Source organism: Chlamydotis macqueenii, chromosome 2, assembly GCF_036417535.1.
Source record: "Chlamydotis macqueenii isolate bChlMac1 chromosome 2, bChlMac1.mat, whole genome shotgun sequence".
NCBI lineage: Eukaryota > Metazoa > Chordata > Aves > Otidiformes > Otididae > Chlamydotis > Chlamydotis macqueenii.
In genome coordinates this window covers 127341666-127364721 of record NC_141557.1, presented here as the reverse complement: position 1 = coordinate 127364721, position 23056 = coordinate 127341666, and the positions used below count along the sequence as shown (strand labels likewise).

The 23056-nt window shown below is 40.8% G+C and overlaps 1 protein-coding gene across 1 annotated transcript in view; it reads left to right on the top strand.

Moving 5' to 3' along the window:
• CPA6 (carboxypeptidase A6) overlaps positions 1–14731 on the top strand; it is an 89210-nt gene extending 74479 nt beyond the window's left edge. The window contains exons 7-11 of the mRNA XM_086740921.1: positions 592–702; positions 953–1043; positions 6389–6591; positions 11668–11752; positions 13349–14731. Of these exons, the coding sequence (XP_086597047.1) occupies positions 592–702; positions 953–1043; positions 6389–6591; positions 11668–11752; positions 13349–13536 (678 nt within the window). The 3' untranslated portion in view covers positions 13537–14731. The remainder of the gene's footprint in view (positions 1–591; positions 703–952; positions 1044–6388; positions 6592–11667; positions 11753–13348) is intronic.
• The last annotated feature ends 8325 nt before the right edge of the window (positions 14732–23056 follow it).

Here is a 23056-nt window from a genome sequence, read left to right as displayed (position 1 = left end):
AGAATGCAAAAAAAAAAATACTTTCCCTACCTAGACTTCCTCTACTAACCTTTATACTTCAGGTTCTCCAGAAATAGAGGGTTCTCTAAATTATAAAGGAATAAGCTGCCTGCATTGATGATTGTGAATATAGTGAATTACGTGGAATACAATAAAAGCTTATATAATGTGAACCTTAAACGCTTTAAGACACGCTCTGACCTCACAAAATCCATCAGTGGTGGAAACAACAGCACTCTATTGTCTTACAGGAGCTAAACTCATTTCCTCAACTGATAATCTATTCTACTGACTTTCAGCTCCTACGTCAAGAAACACTTTGTACGCATTTGCTTCTCTGTAATGTGAGTTGTATTTTCTTGGCTGTTGAAAGTTACTGAGAAGCAGAGAGAATAGGGTCTTCTGAACACTTTCTTCACATGTTCACACGGTGCCTTTAATCACATTTGCAGGAAGATGTCAGCCTTTCAAGTACAGCTGTAAGGACGTCAGTGGTGCCAAAGGCCACGTAACTGTCTTAGCTTGTTGTTATACTTGATCGGGAAATTATTTTTATTCTGGAAACTACTTTCTTTGGCTTTTCTGCTTTAGGCTCTTCAGACATACCAGACCGATCCTGCCATGAGAAAGATGCTAACGCAGCTGTATTTCTACATCATGCCTGTATTTAATGTGGATGGATATCATTTTAGCTGGACAAATGTAAGTATTGTCAGTAGTATTGCTCAAAAAATTGTTCAGACAGGAAAGATTGAATGGTTGTTATATCATTCAAAGGCGGCTTTCTGTATAATCTGGTCCATCACTGTGTAGCATGCAAAATAGAAGTAAACTCCTGCAGTTAAACTGTAACACTGAATGTGTTTACCAGGGTTGTTCTGTTATGTTTACAAATAGATTTTTGCCAAAATGTAGCAATATTGGTATTTAACTATTTTATAACTTATGTTAGGATCGATTTTGGAGAAAAACAAGATCAAAGAACACAAGGTTTCGATGTCATGGGGTTGATGCTAATCGCAACTGGAAAGTGAAATGGTGTGGTAAGTCTGGAGATACTTTGGTCCACCAGTTCAGATTACCCTGTATTTAATTATCCAGCAGAGTAAGTAGGTTAGGTCACATCCATTGTGAAGTGTTCTCTTTTTCATAATTAAAGTTGAAGCTACTTTCGCATAAAGCCACAAGCCAGGGCTCAAATCTTGTTTCTAGCTTCTAAAAAAATAAAAGTCCTGAACTTTGGAAAAATACATCTCATCACAAGTAAAAAGTTTTCGTGGTGAGTGTGACAAAAGTAAAAAACCCCACATACAGCTATTCTGTATTTCTGTAACCACGTAAATAATTTGAAGCATAGTGTTGAGCCTGGCCCATGACATTTCAGTATTTACCTGACTACAGCTTTAAAAAAACATTTCAGACTTCATTTTATTTAATTAGTCATTTCTCTGAAATGGCTTTAGCTTTGGAAATGTCAGACTTGCTTTGTTGGCCTCACAGAGGAATGCCTGAGAATATTTTAAGGACATTATTATTATTGATTTAATAAAGAAAGGTGCTTCTAAAGGCATGGAGATCCAATTTTAAACTCCCAGCACTTCTGTAAATACTTTCATAAAAATTGACCTCAATTTTGCATAGAGAATGCAGCAGTAATGAAATACTAGCAGAAGTTTTGGAATGGGTCCACTGATGAAGAAATTATATTTTATTAAATCTCACATCAAGACAGCGCAACTTACAGAAGAGTAAGCAGCCATACAAGGTCTGGTGCAGCAGAAAGTGATAGCACTTCATTGTGAAATACAGCAATATATAGCTGGTTCTTCTGCTGACCTGCTCTCCCATCTTGATCAACTTCCTTCACCTCTCTGTGCAGCTGTTTTCTCCTCCAGTATTTGTCCACCTTCATTATTTACATTATAGAACCATAAAATCAAAGAATGGTTTGGATTGGAAGGGACCTTTAAAGGTCATCTAGTCCAAAGGCCCTGCAAGGAGCAGGGACATCTCCAACCAGATCAGGTTGCTCAGAGCCCCATCCAACCTGGCCTTGAATGTTTCCAGGGATGGGGCTTCTACCACCTCTCTGGGCAACCTGTTCCGGTGTTCCACCACCCTCATTGTAAAAAATTTCTTTATTATGTCTGGTCTTAATCTACCTCCCTCTATTTTAAAACCATTACCCCCTGTGCTATCACAACAGATCTTGCTGAAGAGTTTCTCCCCGTCTTTCTTATAAGCCCCCTTTAGGTACTGGAAGGCCGCTATAAGGTCTCCCAGGAACCTTCTCTTCTCCAGGCTGAACAATCCCAACTCTCTCAGCCTGTCCTCATAGAATAGGTGCTCCAGCCCTCTGATCATCTTTGTGGCCCTCCTCTGAACTCGCTCCAACAAGTCCAAGTCCTTCTTATGTTGTGGGCTCCAGAACTGGAAGCAGTACTCCAGGTGGGGTCTCCTAGGAGTGGAATAGAGGGGAAGAATCACCTCCCTCGACCTGCTGGCCATGCTTCTTCTGATGCAGCCCAAGATGTGGTTGGCTTTCTGGGCTGCAAGTGCATGTTGCCAGCTCAAGTTGAGCATCTCATTATAACCTGGTAAATACAGAAATTGTGTTAATAATAGCATTAGTGCAACAGCCCTCCCTTCAGCCCATCCATTCCACTGGAAGTCTCTAGATGTTTCCACAATACTTATTGCTTGCTGTAGGAGTAAGCACTGTGCAGTCTGGCTTCCAGTGATTGGATTCTTTAAGTAGATTTTTGAGAACTGTAAGAATAAAAATGAGTGCAAATAATCTGCCCAGGGTGATTACAAATGAGGTGAGAGTGAACAGAAGCACACATTCACAATACGGACTTGTGAGATACATTTCCCTTTTTTTTCAACTCTACTCACGGTAAGAAGACTGACACAGAAGCAGTTACAGAAAGCCTATGTTAGCTGAGAATGCCTCCACTACAGAAAATAGTCCCAGGGCTGCAATCATGATCTTTAAGGCAATTTTATGCTGCAAAAATAATGTAAAAATGAACCAAAGTCCCGCATCACTGTTACCATCTTTTACTTTAGTGTGTAAGTCACAACTGCAAGTATTTGGGGGACATAAATATACTGTTCAGAAGACAGCCACAAACATGGGTGGAATGAACGAAGTCTTCAGAGCCATATCATTATAGTTACCTATCAGTGCAACATTAATACTCACACATTGCATTTTCTTTCTAATCCTAATGAATCTTTTTTGGGTTCAAATCTTTCTGCTCCTCCCTCTTCTTGCTCCCCAGCCATGGTATTTAAGTACACTGTTTTACTCAGTCCTGAAAATGTTTGCTTAGTTTTCAGTAAAAAAAAACCATTTTTTTCTAGACTGAGTGAAACTAAACAATACACACACGCATTGTGTGCTGTAATCCACTACTTGTTACATTTCTCCCCTGTGCTGAACATTAAAGACAGGTTCCCACCCCCAGTTTAAAAAATAAAAATTCGTTCAAGGTTGCTCATCATCCCACCAAGCACATGCTCTGCTTCCCACACTGGACCCCAAACTCCATCTGATTCTCTATTTTGCCAGAGAATAAAGAGCTCTTTCATGAACTGGGCTGACTGGTGCTCAGAAGATCTCATCCAGCACCCCATGTTCTCATTAATTTGTCGCTAAATGAAGCAGGGAAGAATCTGGATCATATCACACTTTGAGGCTTGAATAATCATGGTGTGTTTAACATTTAATACCGCGTATGCTCGGAAAAAACTTTTCATTCAGTTAAGCCACACGCACAGTTTGCAGACAAGGCTTGAACTTCACTGTGGGGCTTCCAGGCAGGTGCGTTGTGGCAGAATCTGGCCCCAGCAATGCCGCTGAATGCCAGCTGCAGTGAGGTGCTTGGTAAAGATAACACAGCATCCCTTCCGCCTTCCTCTCCCCTCTAGTGTAGGACTTTGATGTAGGCTTTGTGATGTTGCTTCTGTACTCTCTAGGGACCAAGAAAAGGGCCGTATCACTGATTGTGGTGGATTTCACCTTGCAACGCCCTGTACCCAAAATAGTGCAGAGATTGCACACAGACCCAGGTGAATACTGACAGCAAGATCTCTGGGTAGAAATGCTCTTTGCAATATATGTTTATGTGCAATAACTAGCATAATGGTTTCATGTTCATTAAATAACTTTAAAGCCAATAGTGAGGTACTTAGAACTAAATTACATCATAGGGCAAATGCACTTAAAGGAGGTTGGATCCAAAGGCCCCAAGACCGCAGCAGTGGGAGTTAAAATTTCCAGTGCATCCCAATTTCCAGTGCACCCCATTGCTCACTGAGGACAGTACCCCATCCTGGCAGAAGAAGGAGCTGCAAGGAAGCTTGAGAATCATGCTCCAGCTCATCCATCCTCCCAGTCTTCCTTCTGTAGCAAAGCATTGGTTTTGTCAGTCTCTGCACACGTTTCCTTTGGACGTTTGATCTCATGATGGATGTTGGAGGATACTTGTCCTGCCCCGGTATGCTATCAGGTACAAAAATCAGGCAGCATGTTAACATTTTATGCAATTCCATTTTCTTCTCATGACTGTAACTTAGACATTTCACAGGAGTTGATATGTACTGTGTCTTTTTTTTTCCTTCTTGTGTTACTATAAAAGAACTTCCAGTATGAAAATTGAGGATGTCCTTACATTATCCAAGGCCACCATGGAAACCCTCTTTTTTTACCACCAGGCAGCTTCACTTAAGGAAAAACATTAACTACAGCTGGTATTGCAAATGGCTCAGGATAGTAGGCTGGACAGCTTAGAGAGTTTTTTCTTCCCTGAAAGTCACTAAATTGAGTCATATTTTACTATTGGGTCATTTTACCATTAGCTTTTAGGATCCTGCTGTTTATTAACAGTGATGTCCATTTTCATGATTCAGTATACAACGCTGTTACAGGAGATGAAGTATCCATAAAAAAAAAAAAAGTAAAGGCTCCGGAGGCTCTATTAAATAGCAGTCCTCTAGCTATATTATCTGACAAGATATCGAGGCAGAGTGCTCTTGGGATTTGGATGACTTGGTGGCCATCTGTTCTGCAGGGAGGAGACCATCTGCCCTCTGTATAACCCTTCCATATTCACTGCAATCTAAGCACTAATACCTTTTGAAATCCCCACCTGTGGCCATTGAATGGTAGCCTCAGTTTTCATATTACCAATGAAGCTGCAGCATGAAATTCTTCCACTTTTTTTTTTTTTTTTTTTTTTTTGCCATTAGGTTGATTGCATAACCCTGTTTTAGTTCATATCATTATGCCTTCTCACACACTGCTCTTTTCTTATTATTTGAAGATGGCAGTACTTACTATACAAAGGAAAGCTAATAAAACACTGCTTTTGTAAGTCCCTGATGACACCAGAGAATGTCACAAACAAACCATTATTATTCTGCAGGTCAGTGTAAAACATGCGGCATTTTGAAATCACAATGGATAAAAGAGCAGCGTGGATTTGCATAAATATTGTTCTTCTAGGCCCAGGCTCTAAGCTGTAAATGAGATGGTGGCTTAGATCCAGAATTGTTAAATGATAAAGGAGCCACTGCCACATCTCCTTTTCTGAGTTTCATCTTTCAGTACCTCCTGGGCTATTACAGGCAGGCTACACTTCTGCAGCTTACTGCCACCTGAGCGGTTGACGTGGTGAAACATATCCTCACAACTGAACCCCTGCCCCAAACTCGAAGGAAAATTAAGCCCTGTGCAAACTGAGATGATTTCTGTTTTAGCTAACTGAGCAATCATCCCATGTGGCTTGTCATTTTTTTTCCCATAAGGTTTGCAAGAGTAAAAATAGGCAGTAGCCAGGAACTATTCTTATGTTTTAAACCAGTCTCTAAGATAACGTCTGTTGAAGTTATCTACCTACCATTGTAACCATCACTGTAGTAGCTAGTACGTTAAAATGCTCTTAAAGGCTAGATTTGGCTTGGCAGTGATTAGTGAAGGAGGTAGCTCTCTGATTTCAAATAGAGCAGTTGAGAATCTTCAATAATTTTAACACTGGAATGCTATCATAAAAAGTGCAGCTGATATGGAAATCCAGGGAAGAAAATACAATGAAGTCAGACTCTCCTTTTTCTGTTGAGTTAAAAATACGTCCTCTGGGGAGAACTGCATGTAGTTGGCCAACTGGCAACTTTGTGTGTCTACTAGGTGAGCAAGCAGATTGCTGTACTGAGGTCCCACCAGTCAGCAATGGGATGGGACTGGCTCATGCCCATTAGTCACAAGAAAGCAATTTGTTCATTGCTTTTCACACTTTTGCACACAAACCCACACTGAGCCAGAGGCTGACTCTTGGAAATTCTCTGTGATCGTTCACCATCAAATCTCTCTTTCAATCTCTAGATGAAGGTGCTTCATTTCACCCATGCGATGACACCTACTGTGGTCCCTTTCCTGAGTCCGAGCCTGAAGTAAAGGCTGTTGCTCATTTTCTCCGCAAACATCGGAAACAAATAAAAGCCTATTTGTCCTTCCATGCGTATGCACAGATGCTGCTGTACCCTTACTCTTACAAATATGCAACTATTCCAAACTTCAGCTGTGTGGTAAGTACGTTAAAACTGGGGAGAATATGTTTCCCTACATAATATTTTCTGGTATGTTTTGTTTTGAGAGGAGATTTGTTTCTTCAATACTCTGCATACATTTAATATTGAGCGGTATTTATTCTAGATCCACTTGCAATCACATTTCTGGTATATAACCTTCACTCTAAGTGAGTCAGCGGTAATATGATTAAAATGGTATAGTGCCTTCCATCCGTCAGTCCCTTTAAATTACCTTATAGGATAAATCTCTGGGTTTTAATTATAGTTATTCTCATTTTATTTAATTAACTGTAATGGGAATTATGTAGTTAAGTCCTTGGGCATCTAGCTGAACTTCTGTCCCTTCACGCTCAGAACTTATACATTAGGAGTACAAAGATCATCTTCAATGTTATGAACAAAATAAAATTGAAATGGCTTGTGTTTCTCAGTTAGAGGAGAAATCTCGTAGATTTCACCAAAAGTAAAGCTTCAATTGCTTTATGTATTGTCCTGCCCAGACACAGTGGTTTTAACCCCTTAAGACAGGCAGTTAATTAACATTGGGTGCTTTGGAGTTTTTGTCTGTTAGAAATTAATAAGAGTACAGTTTTTTAATGCGAGCCTATTGATTTACAGATATGTACATTTCCTGTATACCATGCTTATCCAAAAGCAGGAGAACTATTCCCTCTGCTCACAGTTTGAGGTCTGTTTTTAGCCAGCCTCCTGCACATAAAACCCTTCTGGCTTATTTTCTCAGGGAAATGTGGCTCAGGCTTCCCTTTCTGTTTACTCCTGCTCGCAGACACACATTGCACCAACCAGTAGCAAGCCTCTTTCTTTCACCCTCAGTCCCTAGTAAAATTACGTTGTCCATCTGTCTCCCATTTTGGCCTTGAAAGTTGCAGTGACATTTAACTTACTGGTTTAAGCTGGTTTACTCCAAAAGGAGCTTAACTGCACCTTAGATTTATCCTGTGCAGAATAAATGATGTTGTTAATCCTTGAAGCTTCGCTGAAGGACTCAGCTGCCCTCTCAGGAGGTTGAGCAGCCAGCACTCCACAAACTGAACTCTCTTTGTGGGTTTATTTCTGTTAAGAAACTTAATTTCAGCAGCTACTAAAAATTCTTCTGTCTGATGTCATTCTTGGGAAACACAGCAAATGAGTAGTTAACTAAGCAGCCAGAAGAGCTAAAAATATGAGACTTGTGGGGACCGGTCATCCAACCTTGCATTGACTGTGAATAAATCTATGAGCCTTCTTTTTATTCTACCTTCTCCACCCTCTTCTGGGGCATGGCAAAGGGAAAGAAAAGCTCCCCACGTGAATTGGTGATCAATACTTACCAAAAAACATAGGCTGAGAATTTAAAACCATGGGATCTCATTCCTTTGAAGACCAGCAGGTGCAAGCACATTTTTTTTTTTAAAGAACAGACAAGATAGCAGAAGTTAAAGAGATAGTGTTAGGAAGAATGAGCATCGGCTCTGCAAGAAGATCACTGTTGGGTATCTTGGTGAAAATACCCAGAGTAATGCAAGGCAGTAGCAGGAAATTCATTGTAAGGAAAAGGAATCTCTGAGAGTTTCACATATATCAGTAAGTCTTCTGTACATGTTCTTCTTGTTGCTCAAGGGCTATTTCCATTCTGAGACAGGGAGTAAGTGCCCCTCAGCACACACACTCCATGTCTCCATTCACAGCTTTCAGACCAAAGGAACCCAGGTTTTGATGAGTAGTAGGTGTTCCCCCAGTTTGTGAGACCGTGGATCAGGCTTCTCATCAGAGGAAGTGGAGCACAGGCCTAAAGGGACAAAGAAAGACACTGGTTTAGACAACAGTTCTGGACAAATGGAAGCCAAATCCCAGTTCTAAATATTTTGCCAGTATTTGAACTCTATACTTCTTTCTATTGCAGTAAGTCAAAAAGAACAAGGCGGTCAGAACGAGAAACTGAAGTAATTTCCTGTTATTTAGAAAGCTTGTTACGGGGATCATAGTGAAGATGAATGGAATACTGTTGCTCATTTATTTGTGTTTTTTAATATTTGCCTGCAGCCAAAGGCTCTGTCCCCTGGTGGCTCCAAAATGAATAGTCTTTAATATTTGAAGTGTCTAAAATGGTGATTTAGGCTGAGGTTTCATATTCGTCAGTTCGTCAGAGAATTACCGTGAGCTGGAAAGCAGCAGATCTCTGTTTCCTGCTGCTGATGGAACAAGTTTGTTGGTCTACACGGACTGCGTACAGTGGACAACTGTAGGACTCCACATGCATAGCAGATAAATAACATTTGGTGCTAACAGGGGGCCACAATTAATCCTAAGCAGAAGAGAGGATGTTTCTCTCTGGGTCGTATCATTCTGGTGAGCTGTCAGTTACCACTTCAATTAAAGTGTTCAATTATTCAGAGTTGCTTTGAAACTGGAGAGCTGTGTACTGGTCGTAACATGCATATTCTGTTCTAATTTAGGCACAACTCTCTTATTAACAGTCTCCTGAAATCTGTTCTTTTAAGATACTTAAAATGTACTTTTAGACTGAAAAAAACAAGCAGAAACATTCATCCTCCTTGAGAGTTCTAAATTTCACTTTTCATCCCTTTTCTTCCTGTACAGTCATTTGCCTTAGTGTTTGCAGTGAACTTACATGGCACAACTGAGTATGTGTATGTCTTTGTAAAAATCTGGTAATTTTACGTGAAGCTTTCTCTTTGAGGATGTTCAAAGACTGGTTGCCTGGATTTATTCAGGATCCAATCTGCACGATATGCTGCTGTTGAGAACTGTCCCCTTCTTTGGGCACATAACTCCAGCAGTGGAACCAAGCAGCACCACTCAAGGCTACGAGCATCGAGCTCACAGTGCCCAGGGATACCTGCCTACGTGGTGGACATGGACTTGGGTCACTCCCAGGCTGGCCTTCAGACAGTTACTGCCTCTGCACAGATCCCAGTACTGTTTTTAGATGGGCATTGCCAAACTATTTCTTCAGAAAGATTTCAACAGGCTCGCTTCTGTTGTCTCATTGCTGTACAATGAGTAACTCACGCACAGGGAGTCTTCTCCTTTGTGTCTATGTTCTCCTTTCCATGGTGCATTGACCAGAACATTGCTCTCCATCTATCTCAGCTCCCTCAGCTGAGCCCTGCCTCCCACTCCCTTGGCGTCAGGCCTGTTGTCAGGCCATCCCAGGTCCACACCATGGCCCTGGGATGGTTAAGTGCCAGGCACAGCTCCTTGCCAAATTTCTGTTGAGCAACTGAGCCTGGCACTTGGGGCTTCAGCGCAGGCACCAGACAACAGCCCTGGGCTGCAGCTGGAGCTCCCCACTCCCCAGAGCCCTGCAAGGCCCCACTGCCACCAATGCCACGGCCTCACACTGCCGCCTCACCACCCTCACAAGGTCTGACATCTCCAACTCCGTCATTGGTCTTGTGTGTCATGACTCACAGAAGTTGAGGCATCTGCAAGAGGAGGAAGAGTCCCAAGTGACAGCACTTCCCTCTTCCTCAGACCTCCTCCCACCTCCTGATTTTTGGTGTTAGGGCGAGTCAGAGGTTAGCCCTCTGCCCCGGCTGGCAACCACATCCCAACCCAGGAGAAGCTCCCAGCAGCATTGACTTCAGCAGTCCCTGCCTCCACGGACTCTCTTCATGGAGGTGGCAAGAGGAAGAGAAGGAGCAAGCTGAAAACGTGAGAGTCTCTGGCACTATAATCCCCACACTGAGAAATAAAACAAACAAACAATCTAGTTGTGCCTAATGGATTTTTATAATGGAGTAAAAAAGTGCTCTTCCACTTGCTAAGAGCAGTTCTCAGTGTAAAATAAACCCTCCAAAGCCCTATTTGCTGGCCAGTAAGTGAAAATTAACTTTTTTTTTTCTTTCTGGAATTACATTTTAAAGCAGTTTTCTCTGGCTTCTCTACTTGGGTGGACAAAGATCCACAGCAAGAATGCCTGCACAGGTCAGATGGAGGATTAAGCCAGAATCCCAATTCCTGACAATGGCAAACAAGTAGAAGGTATGGGAAAGTGTATAAACGGAAAGGCAAGTATAGAGTAATCCTTCCCCAGTGCCTCCTGAAGAGTAAGAAGGTAAGGATCAAGTTCATGAAGGCTTGCATAAACTGAAACCTACAGCTCTTCAGTTCACGGAAATAAAACAACTAAAACAACCATTGCAGCTTTACCCAGTGGTTCAAAGTCCAACAGTTTTTAGTTCCAAGGGTGTTCATTTCCTGCTTTCTACAGGGAGATGGCTCTGTGGTTTCCTAGATATTCCCGCCTTCACTGTACCTTCTCCAGGATCCTTTTCTTTGGGATCATAATATTCCTTTTTCTTTTGAATACATGCACTGTCCACGTGTGACCCTCAGAGTTTGCCATGAGCCAGACCACCTGCACCCAGTTTCACAGGATGCCATGAACCTCCTAAACAGTGTGCAGCCATATGGATGCTGAAATGTAGGTGCTGACTTTCCCCATACAGTACTGAAATCACATTTCTGCAATAGTTAAAGAGTTCTCCAAGCCTACATCATCTGGCCCCAGAGAAAGTTAGGCCATCAGTGAACATTCATCCGTCCATCAGAGATTCAGGAGGGGAATATGCCTCCTTCCTTCTTCCCACTCTGCTCACTGAGCCGCTGTGGAGTGTCGCCAAGAGATCAGTTCTCCTTCACAGTCCCAGCAGAGATGAGGTTTAGTCAACTGGGAAACACATCCATAGGTACTGGCAGAAAATGTGTGGATGGCTTTTAAACTGCATAAAAAGATTATTTCATCTCATGGTCTCACATGTTGCTTACATTTGTTGTGTCACTACATTGGTACATATACCTATAATTACAAATACTTAATGGCTGATTATTCACAGTGCATTGAGCTTCTTTATGCTCAGTGTTTTTCAGGGAATTAGGGTATTGCTCTCAATAAAAATTAATAATGCATTTATCCTTTAAAATAATTTTAAGTTAGCTGCCACGGACTCACAGAACACAGCATCGCGCCGGAAGACAATGACCCAATCCCATTACAGTATTTAATTTGAAGTCTAATTTATGTATTTGTTTTTCTCCTCCACACAGGAATTAGCAGCCTATAATGCTGTTAATGCTCTTCAGTCAGCCTACGGTATAAGATACAGATATGGTCCTGCATCTAGCACTTTGTGTAAGTCTTCTGGCACAGGTTTGTGACTTTGACTTACCTGTAGTAAGAAGGAGATTACCCTTATTGCAAGAAAGAAAGCAAACACTGTTTAAAGTGAACTTTGTTCCCATTGTGGATGGTGAGGAAGGCGGAAAATGAAGTTTTGTAACTGATTCAGTCAGTTGATTGCAGTATGACTAGCTCAATTGATGCAATAAGAGAGATTAAAATGCAATGCATTTGAGTGGTAAAATCCAGCAAATAACATGTAAAACCAGATTTTTTTTTTAAAGATAGATAAAACAAGATCTTAAAAAGCATCTCTTTATCAGATATTGTAAATGCACTAAGTTATAAAATATTTGGGAGGAAATATTTCAAAGTATGTGTTATTTTTCACCATTACTTTGCCTCTCTGTCTATGCAATTGTGATAGATACAGCTATTGATAGAGCTCATTCTAAAATTTAGGACAATCTCTTTAAAAGCCAGGTTTCAAATGTCTCTTTGTCTAGATGATGATAAATGATAGCAACAGTGTCTTTATTTGGACATCTTCCATTTTTCAGAGAGTTATTTCAAATGCATTTTTCCTTATAACAAAATATCTTTAAAATAGGCCTTTAAAATGTGCAACAACACTCGTCAGGCAAGCTCTCCACTAGACAGGTAAGAGAAAAAGAAGTTCAATAGGTTTCAACAAAACACTTCTTTTTAACTGAAACTATGAGGCCTCAATTGCAAAAGTGCGAAGCTTAAGTAAATAGCAAGATTTATCACAAGTAACCTCCTGCCATCTCCTCAGCTGTTGCTGTGTTTTGGCTAGAGCTCCACTTTATTGTGGGCCTCCATCTCACAGCACAGCCATCATCTTGTGCTCATTACAGCCTAGTCAGTCGCTGTGTCAAAGGAAGAGCAATGCAAATTAATGCCAGAATTGCAAAAAAAAAGACAGCAGGCCACACGAGAGATGGATCTTTATATAAATATAAGTGTCTTGGGTAATCAACATATGGAGATAAGGAAAGCATAAGAAGCACACTTCCTCAGGAAGGTTTGTTAATATTAGACACCACCTATGCAAATGCTCTCATGCTGTAAGGAAATGGTGAGAAAACAAGACAGATATTGAGAGAAAATAAATTTTAAAGCACTTTGAAAAGGAGAATGTAGATTATTTTTTTCAGCTTTCGCCCTGCAAAGCAATTGCCTAAAAACCCCACATTAAACCTAGGAGCATGCAGAGCTCCAGTCCGACTGGGAGATCTTTGTGGAAGCAAAGCTTTAGACTGCATTCGCCTGAAGACAAGAACAGTTTGAGGCTTTATTCTAAATGCTCTCTTTTATTAAAGTTTTGCTTTACACAAAAAAGTCAGTTATTAATTTTTTCCTGAGAAGATCAAGAGTCTGATCCCTTACTGTGCTGAGCACCTTTCACCACGTGCTGGGTGTCCATGTCCTTCTCTGAAGGGTGTTCAGGACCAGGACAAGTAACAACTGGAGTTGCAAGGGTATTTACTGAGTCTTGGAGACAAAATGCCACAAGAACCCTCTCAGGCTTTCAACATGACCTGCATTCAACAAGTTTTAAAAATTTCTCTGAATTCCCTCTTTCAGATGTGAGTTCTGGTAGCTCTATGGACTGGGCCTACAAAAATGGCATCCCCTACGCGTTTGCGTTTGAGCTGCGTGACACCGGCCATTTTGGATTTTTACTTCCTGAGACGCTGATCAAACCAACCTGCACAGAGACTATGCTTGCAGTTAAAAATATAACTCTTCATCTGCTGAAGAAATGTCATTGAGAGCTATTTCTAGGAGCTGGAAGTGAGCGTTTTATTCGCAGTGCTGTTCAGTTGCCATTCTAAGCTTGGCCACTTCACAATTATAGAAACTAATGGGAAACATTGTATTGTTTCTCTCAGATTTATTTGGTGGGAAATGGAAAAAAAAATCATTTAATATCTGCTCTACGAAAGTCCATAAAGTTGATATACTAACTTAATTACCAGTTTGGTGTAAAATAGTCTGTTCTTTTTGCAATAAAGCTTTGATTCTGCAACTTCAGTGGAGCAGGTCCAAGTCCACACAGAGGTGCCTGAAATAAAATTCCACTTCCAGACAGTCCCTGGCCTTAATTCCTTTCCACTAAGGAAGTCTTCCCTTAGTGGGATCTCTCGAATCAAGGGATAAAGTTTACATTCATGTACATGTACTCTGTGACCCAAAACAGGCCGTGTCTGTAGCAGTAAATGGCATATAGCTGCGGCTGGCCACACTGCAAGTGGCAACGTGGCCTCCTTCTGCATGTATACGTACATATGTATATGCACTTTTGTGATTTTTTTTTTTCATATAATACAATAATTTGACCCAAGGTTTCCTTTAACTGTTCGGAGAAACCTATTTTCAAATATATCTATTGGGGTGGACTCAAAATCAACATATTGCCTTTGAAAAATGTAACTTTCCTAGAGCTGTGTAAGAATGATAATGGAATATTATTGAGATGAACAATGCTCCGCTTTATGGAGAGACCATAGCTGACAAAGCAACTTGCCATGACTTGGAACTTGGAAGCAAGCAGTTAACTGGTGCGTCTGGGTTCTGCTGTAGTCAGTGTCTGCCCATTTCCACCAGCTGAGGAGCTAGCCTTAAACTGTAATTAACTGATGTTAACTGATGTTTTATTTATCAGTATTCTTGCAGTGAGTTCTGTAGCTCTATGGCTTTGTGGCCGTTCTTCTTGGAAGTCATGTTTTTTGCATGTTTTAAAGCAATTAATAATAGATTCTTAAGTGAGCCGGAGGTGAAAGCAGAAGCTTTACAGCTGAAATACAGTGAATAAGCACCATATTTGAAAGAACAGTAATGAAAGCACAGAGAGTATAGCAACTTGTTGAGGGGTTTTTTGGTACTTTTAAAATAGTATTTTTTGATCTTATTATATCTGCAAAAGCACATATTTTACTTTATTGAGTTTAATCTTATGCCATATCATGTTAAATAAAACATATTTGTTTAAAAAAATCATTAAAGGCTTCTGAAGTATTCTTCATATTTCATTTAGTTGTTAAACTTTAGTACAAGGATGTGACAATTTTACCTATCTGTAAAACATTACCGACACCAAGGATGCGATATTTTTTAAAACCTACATCCTCTCTAAATACATACTTGAACCTAGCAAATGGGCAACCTTTATGAGACTAGGGAGCACTTTATTTGATTAAGAATACGATTGTTTTCAGGACTGCAAAAGGCAATCGGTGAGTAAAGATGACAGAATTGCATTCTACTTGTTTAACATTTTGTTAATAAAAAGTATATATTTTAAACAAGCTTTCTGAAAGCTTGTTATGATTTGATTAGTTCAGATTTGTTTGAGTAATACAAGTTTGTATCCTGGTTTAATAAAAATCTAGGCGACAGACACTTTCAGAATATCTATCCACTAGTCATTTCCAATTGCTTATGATCATAATCATTAAAGATATTGAAGACAGCAATAACTGTCTTTTGCTATGCACAGATACTTCACCAATGGTCTTGAGAGTGGTGTAAATTAAATATTAGGACCAATTGTTATTCTGGATTTAGGTGACAAGACTGAACAACTACAAGGACATAAGAGAAAGACAGAAGGCATGAGAAATGTCTAATCAGCATGAGGCAAATTTACTTCTGCATTGCTACAGTATAAATCTTTCCAAGTGTGGGCCAGGAGAAACCAGATTCAGATGTGATAGTTTGATTCCTGCTCATAATCCAGCAGTTTGTCATATGAAACATTTCAGGTTTATCTTCATACTATCTCATCTCCCCTGGTACTGAAAAGTCATTGAGCTCTTTGACCAAGAAAGAGGGAAAAAAAAAAAACAAACAAAACTCATGACCCCCTTTTAGTTACTAAAAGGATCTAACAGCATTGTAGATCTAGTTGACCTTCTTGGACAGGAATAATTGCAAGTATCCTCACATTTATCTAAGACGCTTTGACATTTAGAAGTACTTGATACCAAAACCAGTCCATAAGTAAAGCTACATCTTGGGATCTGGATGGACTCAGCGTGAATCCTCTCTATTATGTGCAACTGAAAACCCTGAGCTGAGTTTTGAAGACCTGTGCAGGGTAATTTAGTGCCCCATAGCTGAATACAAGTGTAAAAGGTCTCTCTGTTAGCATGGGTAGAGCTAGCAACTTACATGATCAAAAGCCAGATGTTACCATTTTCATGCGGTTCTTAAAACACCAGAATAATATCTCAGATGTGTAGAGATACAACTACCCGTCTGCTGTAGAAAACAGGACAAGAGAACAGAAATTCAAATAAATTACAGAGAGACTTAAAATATAAATGCCATGACATTATCTATACTTCTTGAAAAAAACATTTTTAAATGCTTACCACTCAAAATACCTTTTCTGAGTTGTAAATCTTCTGTCCACTGACAATGTAGACCATTTCGCATGGTTAATGTATGCCCGACTCGCACATTCACTCAGGATGAAAAACTAAGGTCCGCAAGAGCTGTAATTGCTTCCTCCTTCAGCTGTGTAGGAGGAAAGCCGGGTGCGGAGAGAGCTGCCTTCTGGCTGACTGCATCGATAGGCTTTCAAGCCTTATCAGCACCATGAAGTCAGGAGTACTGATGCTCTTGGCAGGTCTCTCTTGGACGAAGGCGAACTACTCCAGAGTGGTTTTCACAGTCCTCGGCTGAACGTGCCTGTCGCGCTAAGCGCGATGCGCTGGATGAGCAGCTTGTCAGAAATTCACTGCCTGAGGCTGTGTGTGGTGCCAAAAGGGCCTGCTTCAACAACAAGGTCTTCTGTTAATGTCCGCAAATTTGAGATAACCCAGAGTCACCCCAGAGTGGTGAGCTAACACAGGGTTCTCCTTAGCAAATTATGTTTGGGGTAAGGACATTTAGAATAGGAAAATCTTTAGCCCCTGAATGCTGGTCCTTATCTGACAGGCAGGAGCGGTCAAGCAGACAGTCTCAGCTCTCTCCGCTTGCAGATCCTTCCGAGCCCTCTCCTGAGAGACCAAGTCAAGCACGGCAGGGCTTGCCCTTGGATTTAGACATCGGGGAATGCACTCATAAATAATAGATTCAAATGTTAATTTAAAAAATCTGCCACTGTCCCCAGCCATGCAGAAAGTGCACTTTGCCTTCCTACAAAGAAAAATCCATCCGTTGCCATAAAGACGTGGGGTAATATATTTCATCCGTCCTGCCCTCTCTGAGAGTCCAGCCACCTTAGCACTGCTCGGTGTTATTGAAAAAGACATGCGGCAGAATAGCCATAACAATGAAATATTTTAATCCGCCCCCAGGCCTGTAGGAGCATATACTTTATCTCAAATAATAGATAACCGCTTCTGAAATAAATGTTGTGGAATGACTGAGAGCAGGTGTTTTAGTCTTTCGTGCTGACTACTGTGTGCCAGGCTATTCTTCTGCATACCAGGATGGCTCAGTGCTGGGAAGACTGTCTCCTTTTTTTTCACCAAATAAAGATCCCTTTTTTTTTTTTACCAAATCTGAGCAGAATATCAAGTTAGGTCTGAGAAGATATATATATACACAAAAGAGTCTGAGAAAGTTTCATTTTCTAAGAGAATTTTCAATTTTCTTGAAAATAACGCATCTGTTCAAATCACAGCCAGAGTTTTCAGGTGGCTTATTGTTTTCAGCATGTCGTAACTGAAAAAAACAGTATAGCAGCCTGAAAAGCTGAGCTGAAATGACTGATCTACTTACTGTTTAATTTCCTTTGTTTCATTTCACTTTGTTTCCAGATTGAGAAAATCTGGGTTGATTGGGCTGAATTGAAGGAGTGCAGTCAAAAAGCTGAGTGTAAAGGGTTCTTCTGTGCTTAATGAGCTAGAAATAGCTAGGTTTTTTTTAAAAAAAAAAAGCGCAACTTGTTATATTTTAAGTTCTTTATACAGATGAATTGCTTTACTCTGAATTAAATTATCACATTTACAGAACCTAGTATCGTTTGGAACAATGTATTGTTATTTTCCTGGCAGCCAGCTAGTTTTCTAAGGGTTAAATGAGTGAAATGCCTGCTAGTGCGGTAGGAGAACCAGAGCTGCTCTTTGGCCTCGTTAGCACAGAATCTGTCAAAAACACAAAATACACTTGAGCCTTATCTAACAGGATAAATTTGCTATATCATGCTGCATGCATCTCCATTTCTTTTCCTCCATTTCAAAAAAGAAGTGAATACTGTCTGTCGGTGACAACTTTGGGCTATAAAACTGCCTAACTTTTGGTACTAAATTTAAATCATGAACCTGTTAAAATGTGTGAAGTTCCCCACATACCTACGCAGATCCATTCACACACAAACAAGGTGTCTGTCTGCACAACGTGTACTGTGCGATGGTTTACGTAATGGTGTAGCTGCAATTCTTGGCAGGCACAGGGCTGCTGATAGCAGGCAGCATGTGTTCGGCATCTCTGTCTGCCTGCTGTAAGCACAGGCAAGTGCAGCTGGTTCAGCCAGTCCCCTAAAAGCCCCCGACACTACTTCACCAGTGCAACACAAGGAGTTCTCCTGGGGCTGCTGCTGCGTATTTCTGTGGGTTATCCGCTGCTACCACTAACACACCACCTACAAGCTCAGATCATGGGCCAAGGCCTTTGTGTGTTGCACCGTAAAAGGTCAGGTTTTGCTATTGTAAACGTTTAGGGCAGAAGCTGTAAGAAGGTGTTACGCCTTCAACTCCCGATGTTGACTCCATCTCAGAAAGCCTTCCTTACCTCGTGGGTTATGAAGAAGGCCCTATACCATTGCCCAGAATGATCAAAGGGGTGTCTGGGGCTTTTCCTGGAAAGACTGGTAGAACTAAGGAGAGCGCTGGAGAGCCTACAGGCCCATACCAGCTGCCCCCAGGATTTTTGGCCTGCTTCAATCCATGGACAATTCTTCTACATATTAGCCATTTGCAGGAATAAAACCATAGAATCATGGAATAATTTGGGTTGGAAGGGACCTTGAAAGGTCATCTAGCCCAAAGGCCCTGCAAGGAGCAGGGACATCTCCAACCAGATCAGGTTGCTCAGAGCCTCGTCCATCCTGGCCTTGAATGTTTCCAGGGATGGGGCATCCACCAGCTCTCTGGGCAACCTGTCCCAGTGTTCCACCACCCTCATTGTAAATAATTTCTTCCTTATGTTCAGTCTTAACCTACCTCTTTCTGGTTTAAAACCATTACCCCTCATCCTACCACAACAGGCCCTGCTGAAGAGTTTCTTCCCATCTTTCCTGGAGGCCCCCTTTAGGTACTGGAATGCTACTATAAGGTCTCCCCAGAGCCTTCTCTTCTCCAGGCTGAACAGCCCCAACTCTCTCAGCCTGTCATTTTTAAAACAATAATTTTAGACAAAAACCCACTTTTTAATACATTTTAAAGATTTTCTGTTAAAGTTGTTGTGATTATTTTAACAAGGTTTCTTTTCTAAGAAATTAGGTCTCTTTTCCAAGAAGCTGAGGTAGAAGTAACCTGAAGTTGCTGTCATGCTGAAGGCTGTTTAGGGAGTCAGTGGATACTGTCCACTACCTGTCAAACACATACCTACCAAGACTCTAGATAATAAGTGCAACCTTCAGGAGATGTCTCAGCAGACACTTCGCAGCAAACGTGTCTGAAGACCAGGCTACTCCTCAGAGCGCAGTTTTGATGCAGACTGGCTAATGAATGTTGGGAAGCTTGTCTACAACTCTTTCCTCTTGAGCTGAGAATAGGAACATCGTGTTTCCACAGCTGTCAGGACTACACTTTTCAAAAAAACACTAAAGTCTGTATCAGAGTTTTAACAGAGAAAGGAAGGTCCCCATTCTTTTCACTCTCCTCTGCACAGCACCAGGGGAAGGGCACCTTCACTGGTGTGCATGGCTGCACATCCACTGACACCCAGCCCATCAGTGCTAAAGCCTGAATATGCACAAGAATACCTCTCCTCCATTTAGGTGTCTACTGAAGGACGTACAAAGAGATGATTTCTTGAAAATTCCTTTTTGGATTCAGCAATTTCCATTCTGCTGAAAACTAACAGACAAACTAACCTCCCTATACGTACAGGGAGGGGGAGAAACCTTGTAAGGCACATTATTTGTGAAAAGTTTTATCCAAAACTATACTAAGTACAGTACGTATCATCTTCATACTCTAAGTCTGAATGCACAGACCAAAGGTGGAACATTTGGAGCATGTTTGCGATTTTCACATGTTATCAGGTGGACTAAAAATAAAGGCAAAGGACAGAAGTCTAATTTGGAGTAGTGGAAAAAGTCCAAATTAAATAGCAAGACTCTAAGCACCAAAAGCAGGAGAGATTACTAGGACTTGTATAAAAAAGGTATTTTTATTTCTAACCAGGAATAAAATTGCTGAAGCACCAATACTTGAGAAAGATGAAAGAAAAACAACAGTGTTGAATAATTAGAGGACGGCTGGGTCAGATGGCCTACTGGGAGAGCGAACAGCTATCTGTGACTAAACAAACAGTTGGAAGAACAAAAGTTAGAAAAAAAATTGGCAAACAATCAGAGACTAATCATTTTAGATTAAATGACATTCTGTGAGAAGTATAAAAATATCTTCATCCTAGCTAAGTAAAGTAAACAGACACCGCTGGGATTATTTCTAAAAGTAACAAGCAGATAAGACTAAATGGACACTAAAATAATGAGAATCATTTCTCCATACATCTGATGATGTCACAGTCCACACTCAAGCTTCTCCTACCTAAAAAATTACCTGCCTTTGGAGTACTCCCATGGGAACATTGTTAATTAATATTCAGGAACCCTGTGACATAATTAATTTTTAGTGTATGTGGATATTAGCAAAGAGGTAAAGGTAGTAATGCTTACTACCTCCCCAGGCAATGACAGTGTTTCCCACTCCATGCATGTTGGCACCCTTATCTCCACCTTTCCAGCTACACATGTGGATAAAGCCTAACACAGCAAAACCAGATGGATACCTGCTGTGTGGCGATTCCATACAGAGGCAGCAAAAGTTGTCTACATTCAATACCTAACGAGGGCTTATAAGAAAGATGGGGACAAACTTTTTAGCAGAAATGTTTTACAATGAGCGTGTGAAGCACTGGAGTAGGTTGCCCAGAGAGGTGGTTGATGCCCCATCCCTGGAAACATCGATGGCCAGGATGGACAGGGCTCTGAGCAACCTGATCTGGTTGGAGATGTCCCTGCTCCTTGCAGGGGGTTTGGACTAGATGACCTTCAAAGGTCCCTTCCAACCCAAACTATTCCATGATTCTATGATTCTGTATTTGGGCTGTATTTCCACAAGAGAACATGTGTAAGTGTAAAAAGTACTAGGTATCTTCTTCAAGATACTGGAGACCAAAAGGTAAAGAGGGTTAAGATTAGTTTCCCTTATGAAAAGCCTCACTTGTCAGAAAATTCATCAAAATATTGATCCCATTGCATGGTAGAAGTGCATTTCTTCTTCCACTTTTCATTAGACATCCATAATGCCATGCAGTGATGATTATTCTCTATTCTTCTGCATTGTAATACATTTCATAAGTACACAGCTTTTCAAGACTAGATTGATACCACAGCTGAAAAGGATAAAGTTGCAGTAGCACAAATATACAGTGTGAAATTAAAGACCTGCAATAAATTCTAAGCAAAAAGCAGTACTGGAACCCAGGAGATGAGACCTATATGGGAATGTTTCCAAGGAAGGCTCTCCTAGGCTTCACTAAATCTTGACATTGTGTATCTCTTTAAACCACACTTTATGCACAAATTCACTGGAGTACAGAAGTCAAGGCTGCAATGAAAGGGAAAACTGTTGGGTACGTATCATTTTACTTGCCATTCAGTGTGGGAAATTGTTTTAACACAGCCAGAGTCGGTTTATTTGCCTAGTATACATCTTTTAAAAAAGGAACAATAAATAAATAACGATCTTTAAACTCTGCAAATTTCTTTGTTATACAAAAGAGTACTACTTATTAAGGCTCACACACATTAATTACAAATCTCTCCGTGCTTCACCTTAGGTGTTCCCTGACAATTAAATACACCACCATGAAAAAGATCCAAACCTTTAACAGCCCAGCCACTGTTATTCAGCATATTGACAACAACTGGCAATAATCCTACAGGCAAAAGCGTTACTTGAGATTTCTGAGATACCCCAGTAAATCCTCCCATTCTTTCATGTCTGGAAAAAAAAACAGGCAGCCCTTGTATCCCCTCCTGGGGGACAGTAGTGCAGGGCACTAAGGAACAAGGAGGTGTTAGAGTTACAGGCTTACCCATGCGCCGTTCACCTTCTGTTTTTTCTGCATTCATCCCCTGGGGCGGCAGGCCTCAACTTTCACCTCTCTGGGAGGAGAATTTCACAGTCCTTCTGCTCGGAAGGTGGGATTTAACTCGTCTGACTTCAACTATATGAAAGCTATTCACCTAAACTAAATTGACTTGGTTCCCTCTGTAGTCAGTAGAGAAAAACAAAGGATGTAGAGGATGACAGGTCACATCTATCTTAGACTTGGTACTGCATGCGTTACTCATTAGATGCTAGTCTTTTTGCATAGCAGGAGTTCAGATGACAGTTTAGACTAGATGCCTGCTTTTTATAACTGTTAAAATTAATTAAGACAAATTCCACCCTAGGACGAGACATATCCTTTAACTTCCAGTACATCAACCATGCTTACACACCAGTTCCAGCTGAATTCAGACGCCTGAAGTTCTTCCTCTCAGGTTTGCCCATGGCACATGGGGCATTCAGGGAACAAACAGCCTTCTTAAAAATAAATGTAGCTGTAAATATTTATCTATGAGAAAATAATGTACACATAACCAGCAAACTGTCTAAATATATTTCTGTCATGTAACTTCAGCTATAACTCAGACAGACCTAATTTCTTCAGCCACCACAAGTGAAGCCTGGTGTCTTTCAGAATCTGTGGACCATGAATGCTTCTCCTTTTCTGTCCCTCTCTCTCATGTCTTTTTTAATCCTGCCAGTTATTTTTGTTACTCTACATTCACATTTCATTTCTTGTCCTTGTAGTTTGCTGGAGAGGGAGCCAAAAATCTAAGAGCCCCCATTAATAACAATTTACTGTCTAACTTTGAGTTAGCTGCTTGATGCATTCTTTTTTCCTGCACAGATTTTTTACCAGTTAAACAAATGCTTCTATCTAGCACACAAAAAATACCAAAGACACACAACATACCAGTACATGAATAATCAAGCCATGCAGAGTATTCAAAATCTATCATAGGGCAGCTCCAAATCAGTCACCAAAAATAGC